At 43.1% G+C, this 9878-nt stretch overlaps 1 protein-coding gene across 6 annotated transcripts in view; it reads left to right on the plus strand.

Moving 5' to 3' along the window:
• Atp2b4 (ATPase plasma membrane Ca2+ transporting 4) overlaps nucleotides 1–9878 on the plus strand; it is a 96719-nt gene that overhangs the window by 42062 nt on the left and 44779 nt on the right. For all 6 annotated transcript variants that reach the window (XM_048809726.1, XM_015483877.2, XM_048809727.1 and 3 more), the window contains exon 2: nucleotides 2152–2812. In XM_048809726.1, the coding sequence (XP_048665683.1) occupies nucleotides 2620–2812 (193 nt within the window). In that variant the 5' untranslated portion in view covers nucleotides 2152–2619. The remainder of the gene's footprint in view (nucleotides 1–2151; nucleotides 2813–9878) is intronic.

The raw sequence follows: 9878 nt of genomic DNA on the forward strand, positions 1-9878 counted from the left end.
TCTGGCTGCACAAGCCCCTCCCACTCCTTCCAGCCTTGGAGGAGAAGCTAAATAGGAAGAGAAAACCCTGTAGTACAACCGTCCTCACTTATTGGCAGGGACTATATTCTCAGATACTCAATGGAGGCCTGAAACTTCAGAGAGTACAGGACCCTATATATAACATGGTTTTTTTTCATAAACATACATATCTTTATAAATTAGACACAATAAAAAATTAACAACAATAATAAAATAGAACAATTATAACAGCATACTGCATTAAAGGTATGTGAATGTGGCCTCTCCCCACCCAGTCTCTCTCAAAGTGACTTACTATACTGTATTCACCCTTCTTTCCACTAGGCTTTGGATGAGGAGGGAGTACTGTCTGCCTGATTCAGCCTGAATAAAGGGTAGATGACCTGCTGCCTCAGATTTTTTCAGACCTTGTTCCCCAGGATGCCCTGATGACATTTAAAAAGAAAAGAGAGTGTGATATTAAAACAAACAGACAACTGCTTGCTTAACTCTTTGTAAGGCAGAGCAGTCTTAAAATCTATGCTAGGAGGGGTTACAGGGGCATCTTGCAGGGGTGGGGGCAATAACCTCCATCCCAGAGGAACCTGTGGGGAACAGCATTGGTTGGAATCAACAGGGATTTTGGCCACTTGTGATTTTTTTAAAAAAATATTTTTTAGTTGTAAATGGATCTTTTATTTCATTTATTTATTTATATGCAATGCTAAGGAGGGAACCCAGGGCATCACACATGCCAGGCAAATGCTCTACCACTGAGCCACAACTGCAGCCCTGCCACATGTGATTTTGAAGAAAGTAATTTATAAAAGAATCAAATGCTTATCAGATGGTTCTTATGCTTCTTCTTTCAACTTGTAGTATGAGGATGTCATCTGTTTATAAGATAGGCTGAACAGAAATCCTCACTACCTCTTGGCAACTAAATTCGAGTCGGTGGAGACTTTTAAATCAGGACCAGGCTTCACGTATTCCGGTGCTGCATTCAGGAAGAGACCCTGAGAGCCTCCATGTTTGAATGGCTATGTGAGGCAATGGCTTCAGCATGGCACGGAGCCAGCCCCTGCCTGAAGCTGAGCACAGGGCTCAGGTCAAACTTCTTCCTACCTTCAGCCTTCAGTACCCTCACTTGCACATACTTTCTCCCCACACCTTAATCAGTTGGGTGAGGGGTAACACTTGTCTTCTTGGTGGGGAAATGCCGCCTTCCTCAGATATATTTACTGTGCTGACTTGAGGCCCTCTGGTGCTCTGTCACATGAGGGTGAGCTTGTCCCTCCCAGTGACCTTGCTGGGGCCCCATGCTCTAGCAGAGCTGATAGCTGTCTTATCCCTCCCACACTGGAAAAACCCTACATTCACAGCCTTCAAACTTACTATCTTTCCTTCTCAGAGGTTCTTCTGTCCCCTTTATTAAAAAAAAAAAAAAATCCACCCTGTATTGAAAACTGCCAGTGTTACTCTCTCCTTCCCCACAAAAGCCTCTTGGAGGAGAGATGAGGCTTAGCCCCAAGAACCAAACTTGCTGCCTGACTTATTAATAACTGCCATCGGCTGCCTAATTTCCATAAAGCTGAAGACTGAGTATTGAAAGATTTCTTAAAGGATTTGGGTATCTTCTATCAAGTTGTCTTCCTGGTTGGCAAATGTCTGCCTTGGGAGTGGGGAAGGGCATGGGGTGTGGCAGAGGGTAGCAGACCGGCAAGCCACCCTCCAGACCACTTGGGCCTGATCTCCTTTTTCTGACCTCTTCTCACCTCTTAAGTTTCTAAAGAATCCTGTAGTGGGTCCCTCAAATAGGGAAAGCATTAGAGTCATTAGAGGTCATAACCTTTTATTTCCAAGTCTTTAAACTTGTAGGGTTTGTATGGCTTGGCTTAGGGGACTGAGACCTACAGGCTGGGGTGTATCTGACATAACTTCTCTACAAGCTTACAAGCTGCTGGGCCCTTCCAAGAAACAGGGCCTCCCCTGAAGCAGTTCTGTCTGTTCAGGCCTCAGCTATCAGTTCAGCTCAGACCTTCACTGTCACCTAAACCCTGTGCTAGAGTGGGTACAGTCTGCCCTCGCAGATACTGGATCCTCTTGGCTGTTCTAATTGTTTCTTTTTTGTCTATCTTGCCTCTATTCCAGAGATCCAGCTGTCATCGGTATCCAGGGAGCCCTCCTCTTCCTCTTCCTGCTGACACTCTACCATCGCAGTTGCTGGTTGTTGCTAAGGTTGCCTCCATGGTAACACGTATATCCTGTTTACACCTTCATCTGGGCAAGTCAGTCTAAACTAGGAACCTACCTACTCTGGACAACCACTTCCATCACCACCCAGGGGACACCAATCATCGTGACACAAGGTCCGCCTTCTACTCAGTTCCCCCATCCTCTTCCTCCTTTCACTGCCAGGCTTCATACAAAAGAAAGGATCTAGGTTTGGGGTTGCTACCCTGAAGCTTACTGCACAAGATATAGTCAATCTCTGTTCTCACTGGGCCCCCAGAGAAGCAAGAAGCAGGAAGAAGTGGGGACAAGAAGGCAGGAAGCACTGATTGGTTGAAGGGAAACTCCTCATCTTCTCTGGTTGAAGGGCTGGTAACCGCAAGCAAAATGACGAACCCATTAGAACATAATTTGCCGTCCAACTCAATAGCCGAAAGTCATGAAGGGGACTTTGGCTGCACATTAATGGAATTGAGGAAGCTCATGGAGCTGCGTTCGACTGATGGACTGAACGAGATCAATGTCCACTATGGAGGTGTACAGAATATCTGCAATAGACTGAAAACCTCCCCTGTGGAAGGTAAAGGCCATTTCAGGGGTGGTGGAATTGGAGAAAGTAGCTAATGTCTCACAAAATTGTTTTCCAGCTTCTAGAGAAGGTACATTTCTGGAGACCCCATTGGTATATTTTTGTCTGTGGGAAAAGTGTGGCATCTGAAGCTCTAAAAGGAGGTGAGGCCATGAAGAGCCATTATTTTTTTCCCAAAAAATGATATTTAGGGACTGTGGCATTCTCTGAAAACATTTTTTCCTCATTTTTCTATATCAGTATACAGAAAGGAGGATATTTATCTTATAAATGTTTATGGTATAAATGCTTTTTTCAGCTAATAATTATCTAGTCCTTTATTCTATATCAGTCTGATTTTGAAAGAGTTCCAAGATAATCCTTCCTCCACTGATCTTCAAGTGTAATGGGGAAAGGGCACAAAAAAGCGAATAGTCCATCTACACATTGGGCACTTTGTTGTACACAGAAATGGGATGGCATATTAAAGGTATCCATATTTTTGAATCACCCACTCTTTTCTGTCAGGGAATTATAAATGATTTTTTCCAACCCTGCTTGATACACTAATAATATAATTCTTCTTTATTCTTAAAAGAGAATGAAAAAAATGTAGCTTCATGCATGCCTAGCTCTGCCCAAGTGCCTAGTGCACCATGGTGTTATGAAATTTTGCCTCATCAAAATGTAAAGAACAAAAGGGAACTTGCTTTCTCACTTTGGCTGGGTTGCAGCATCTTTGTAGCAAATTCTTTGTGGGCCCTGTGTGTCAGGCAGTCCATGATTGAGGAACATGAGCTGGAGCAAAGATCCTACCCTTTAGAGGCCTTCAGCCTCTTGTGGTCTCCTATTTCTGAGCTCTCCTCAGAGGTCACATCGTATTTCTGGTGAATTCGAAGAAGAGGTTTTGACTCCTAGCCATCATTGTATTGTAAGTTAGTCACTTGGACTCTAGACTCTGTGTGTGGGGGAGTGGGTGCGTGGGTGGGTGCACGCATGCGTGCATGCAAGCTCAGTCTGGGAATGGACTCCAGAGTCTCCTTGTGCATACTAAGCAAGTGCTGTACCACTGAGCTACACCCCCATTGTGACTCTAGACTTTGTGATAAAAAAGAGGCAGAGATTTTTACATAGATATGTGCATATTGCCCATCTCTTGTTTTCTTTGTAAACTAAGAGTGCTTCCCTGCGTGTTCTCTTACTTTTAGAATTCCGTTTCCTATCTCATAAGCTTTGAGTTCAAGTATTAGTTCTACCATTTGAATAGCACAGAACAGTTTACTTAGCCTCCCTGAATCAAACAGATAATACCTAGCCCACCGAGTTTTGGGGATTAAATAATATAATGTATGTATAAGTCCAAATTTATAATAGGTGTTCAATAAATTAGTTGTCTCAGATTAAAACAGAGCCATGTGTCTGGAGGTATTTGCTAGAATATGAGTACCTCTGAAGTGCAATTATCATAGCTGATGAGGTTACTACATGTGTAACTGCAACTTCTTTCTATTTCCTCCACTCACTTTAGGATCACAGAAAGACACCTGGCTTTCATGTGGCTCAGTCTCCGCCTTTTTGCTGGTATCTAATGACTGCCCTTTGGGCACTGCCGGGCTCTTATCAGCTGAATTTCTTTATTTGGTAACTTTTGCTACAGTATTGACCTTAATGAAAGTCTGTACCTAATTATGTTCTCACTGAGATTAGGCAGTGTTTTTACAAACACCCATCAGAATTTAAGCAGGATCTTTCTTTTCCCCTTTCGTAGGCTGTTCTGGTCAGTTGTTTCTCTTACAAAATGGAACTTAGGGTCCAAATAAGCAAATAACCAGACTTTTCTCCAATTTTCCACTTTTCCAAATACTTTCCTAGAGCTGCAACTATTTACTATCCGGTTCTCAGAAAGCTTCCATCCCAAAGGCCAACATATGTTGTACTTTTCTCACAGCATTGGATATCAAATGTTATAAACATAGTTAATGCTTTTGGATTCCTCACCAGTTCCCATTTCAGTCCTATAGCTAAAAGCCACCCCTTCTGGTGGCTGGTGCCTCTCTTGCTATAGACTCTAGTGGTGCCAACTTCTCAGGTCTCCTACCACTGACACAGTTGTCCACTTCCTTGCTCCTGCTTCCTTAGATCACAAATATGTGTCCTGATTTGTTTTCATGTAAGATTTACCATAGGGTTTATTCTACAGCTAAGAAGGCAGGGTATTGGGAACAACCTTTCCATTAGTAATTTTTTAGCCCCTAATTTCAACAGTGACCCCCTGGGATGGGAGACAAAGGATTAGGAACAAAGGACACAGAACAGCTAAGGCACAGGAAACTCTACCCAGGCAAGAGTGATATTGAGCTATTTAGTTGAGCAGGCAGAGAAAAGAATATCAGTATCTGGGTATGCGTCCCCCTTCATCTGATGCTATTAAAAGCCAGCTTATTCACAGAAGACCACACTCAGGTGCCTGACAGCCTAGCATAATTTTGTTACCTGTGGGAGATCCTATAGACTAGTAATAGGAAAAAAGAGATTACCTGTGCTTGAATTCTGGTTGGAAACCAATGTAAAGTAAATCTGGAATGATTGGAGCTGGGGGCTAGGATGAATACATGTGGTTCTAGCTACTCAGAATGCAGGGGCAGGAAGATAATTTCAAATTCACAAGTTCAAATCCAGTCTAGGCAACATATAGTGAGACCCCCATCTCAAAAAAAAAAAAAAAAAAAAGAGGCGGTGGAGCCTGAGTGCGAGGCACATACCTGCAATCCCAGCAGCTCCGGAGGCTGAGGCGGATTGGTTCATAGAGTATGGCCCTTTTATTTTTATTTTTTTGGAATGATTGCATATTTAATATAGACTGACAGTTATTTTTTTGTAAATTTTTTTTTTTACTATAGCTACTAAGAGGCCCTATAAAACTTGAAATTTCTAACATTTCTTACACTAACATAGTTTTATTAGGCTATATTTACACAATTCTAAAGGCACGTGGGACTTAATTTTAATATTCTCTCTCCTGGCTAAAGTTCTTACTGCCAGGTGATGGAACGGTTTACATTCTCTGGCTCATAGTCTATTAATGTTCTGCCCTCTCATGCTAAAGCAGCAACACAGAGACTCTCAGAAGCATGCAAAATTTTAAATTTTGTTTTGCATTTTAATGATTGGTAAAGTGTGCAATGGTGACCAGATGCTCATGTTAGTACTATGCATGGGCTAGTTGGAGTAGGCATTGCCCCAGTGGCCTAGAGTTGAGTAGACTCAGGAAGACATGGAGGTGCTCAGGCATCTCAGCCTTCAACAGTAACCAGAAGCAAGGCTGAAAGTGTGAGCAGAAAGAAGAAATTTTAGGGAAGCAAGAAGAGGTAGAGGAGACTTGACAGAAGACATAAGCCTAAATCTAAGTGACTAAAGATTTCAGTCTTTTATTGTTGTTGTTGTTGGTACTGGGGACCTAAACCCAGGGGTGCTTTACCACTGAGCTACATCCCCAGGCCTTTTTTATTTTTTATTTTGAGACAGGGTCTCACTAAGTTGTGGCGGGTATAGCTAAGTTGCCAAGGCTGGCCTTGATCTTGCAAGCCTCCTATCTCATCCTCCTGAGTGGGATTACTAGTGTGCCCGACTGATCCCAACTGAGATTTCAGTCTTTGTGGATATGTATAAATAAAAGCTAAGATATAGGCCTAGGCTTCAACTCCTAAGTAACCTATGCTGTCTTTGGTTTATCAGAAGGAAATATCTGAGCATTTTGCACCAATAGAATACTGTTCAGTGGCAGAGTGCTTGCCTCCTACATGTGAGGCACTGCGTTCAATCCTCAGCACCACATAAAAATAAATAAAACAAAATAAAGATATTGTGTCCATATATAACTCTCTTTCTCTCTCTCTCTCTCTCTCTCTCTCTCTCTCTCTCTATATATATATATATATATATATATATATATATTTTTTTTTTTTTTTTTTTTAAGAAACCTGTTTGCTTGTTTCTTTACAGAGTCAAATGTTCATCCCCTTCCTGTTATTGTCTCTTCATCCTTCCCCGCCCTTTTGCCACCCCAGCCTCTCCAAGCCCCAAATATCTGAGTAGTTCAGTTGACTTAGGCCAGAAGATAGGCGCTTATCTTCTGCATGGTCCCCAGGGACATGTTCTTTCTTCCCCTTGAACTTTACCATGTTGGTCCTCAGCTTTGCTACCTGATTTAGGAGGAAGAATGATATTTTCTGAAGAGGAGCAAGACCAGCAGTTATGGGGAGGGTCTGGGCCTAGAACAGAAAGAGCAGAGAAGGGCAGTCTTGAATAAGTAGTAAATAGAGTAGATCACTAACGGTGGGGCTTCTTTCATAAGGCTAAAGACGATTCAATTTCTGTTGAATTTGGATGTAGAATATTGGTAGGGGGGTGGGATGTAGCTCAAGGGCAAAGCATTTGCCTCATATCCTCAGGGTTCGATCCCCAGTTCCAAAAAAATATAAGACGAAACAAAAGAATATTGGTAGGACTTTCTATTTTGCATTCCCTTCATACCCTTCTAACGTCTGTTCTCTAAAGTGTGATAACAGTCCTCTGATCCCCTTTCAAGACCGTACAACAAGTATTTAATGCCCACTTGGTGCTGGGGCACAATGGTGAACGTGACAAGTATAGTCCCTCCTTCCACAGAGCTTAGAGAAATTGCACACAAATGAGAGCAATTCCAGAAATATCAGCATAGTGCTACGTTGGGGAAGAATAGGGTGTTATGGGAACACAGTATGAAAACCTACACCAAAGGGACTTTGCAGAGAGGAAAGGGCTTTAGAAGCTAGAGATAAAACCCCTGTATCATCTAGGAGTTTCCTAGGGAAACTCCAGCCATGCTCTATGGTAATTGTACCAGTTCCTGAATGTTCCTGGCTCATGATGCATCGTTGCCTTTCATAATTACTGAGTATCTGCTGGTATACTTTGGGGACCTGAGATTCTTTGGGGAGTAGATGGCAGAAGAGGAGAGAATCTGTTTTAAGACAGCCCAAATTACGATTTTTGTTCGTTTACTTCAGGTTTAGAATAACTAAAATATCTCCTTCCACCTTAAGATCTCTGGGACTTTACTGTGTTCCTATTACTATGCCTTTTGAGGGCTGTGGCATGTTTTACTAAGAACTGTCTGTGCTGCCACTACCTGGGACATATTCAACTGGGTTCTTCTTCAGCATGGCAGACTGAAATTTCTTTTTCTTCCTTTGTTTTTCTTCTTTTGCTGGCACTAGGAGTGGAATGTAGAACCTCCTGTGTGTTAGGCAAGTGCTCTACCACTGAACTACATCCCATCCCACTCCTGAAGTTTCTAATAATGTTGTCAGCATAACAGGGAAAAAAATCAGACACATCCCCCCAATAAACATTCACCTACAATATGTCTGTATTACTAGTAGTACTTCTGACTCTGAAAAGCTCTGATATTTCCCTCATACTCCAACAGATGCATGTGTGCCCCCATTCAGAGACCACTGTTTTAAGGGACCATTAGTGCTGGGGGAAGTGAGCGCCAAGTAAGTGAATGTAGAATGGAAGAGATGGGGGAGGAGGAACATAACTGTCTTCTTTGATTTTCTTCCCTTTCTTTAAAGCTTATCACTAAGAAGTTGGCAGTGTGGCAGTCGTCTACCTTCATGCCCTCTGCATGGTAGCCATCTCCTTGAACTCTTCCCTGCTTGTCCTAAAGGTGCCAAACCTCTTAATAGCAACTCACCTGGGCGTGACTGTAGAGATGGCATTCTGTGGACCACTCTGTCCACGACACTTTGGGCACATATGTTAGCACTAGTTTTAAGATGTGAGAAAGTCTCACCATGAGAATATCTTGGAGGGCGGGTAAGAGGTGGAGGTGGGCAGCCAGCTCCAACAGCTCGGAAGGGGCCATCTCCATTGTCGTGTTAAATAGTAGAGGCAAGGCCAATAGCTTCATCAAGAAATTCTTAGTTCTTGATGAAGGGGTCAGAAAGATTTTTATTTTTTATTCTAATTTTTTTAATTTTTAAAATTTGTTCTAAAAAAACTAAAAAAAATTGTTCTAATTAGTTTTATGTGATGGTAGCATGCATTTTGATACAGTGTACAAAATGAAGCACAACTTCTCATTCCTCTGGCTCTACATGGTGCAGATTTTTGTTTTATTTTTATATTTCATGTGAGACAGGGTTTTACTAAGTTACCTAGGCTGGCCTTGAACTTTCCATCCTCCTGCCTTAGTCTTCCAAGTGCTAGGATTATAGACATGTGTCACCTGGCTCAAAAAGATTTTTGTATGACTTGGGGAAGTGACATCATCAGCCAGATGGTAGATGAATGGGGAAGACAAAAGAGCAAAGTGCCCTTGGTGCTGATAACGCAGTCTGGCTGGGCACAATCAGGAGCCACTTGTCAAAAGAAACTAACTTTATTTTTAGAACCACACACGCCAAACAAAACAGCCTCTCAGGAAAAACCCTCAGAGCCTCAACTGCCACCACCGGCTTTCCACAAGCCTCTCTCTCCCACCCAAGCTTCTCTCCACCTCCCACAATCCTCCTGCTCTTGAGGCCGATTGGCTGGGTCACGTGGGCGGAGCCAAAAAAGTCCCCCAATGAGCAGCTCCCTGGTCTGAAAGGGCAGGGAAACAGCCCAATGAGCATCACCGCAGAGGAGCCAATCAGCTAGATGTTGCTGGGGCCGCTGTGAGCCAATCATCAGCCGGCAGCTGGAAGTTTGCTGGTAGCTGGAAGTTTGCTGGGGCCCCTTCGGCTGTGGCTCTCAACATCTCCCCCTCTCTGTTTAAACAACAAGCATGTGGCTTAGGGACCGTGCCTGCCTTAGGTTGTCCAATAGTACATATGGTCCTTAGGTTGGTACCATTGCAATTGGATCTTACCCGTCACTACCGGTCCAGTATACAGCCACACCTGTGGAGAGGTCTTTGTACCAGCGGGGGGTGAGGTTCTTTGCCTCACCTCTGTTGGCCCCCCAAATTTTAGCTGGACAATCATGACAAGCAGAAGGGAGGAAGATACACCAAGCCAATTGACGGCTCCTTTTGGAAAAATTGTACCAC

The sequence above is a fragment of the Marmota marmota genome, unplaced genomic scaffold (genome assembly GCF_001458135.2).
Source record: "Marmota marmota marmota unplaced genomic scaffold, marMar, whole genome shotgun sequence".
NCBI lineage: Eukaryota > Metazoa > Chordata > Mammalia > Rodentia > Sciuridae > Marmota > Marmota marmota.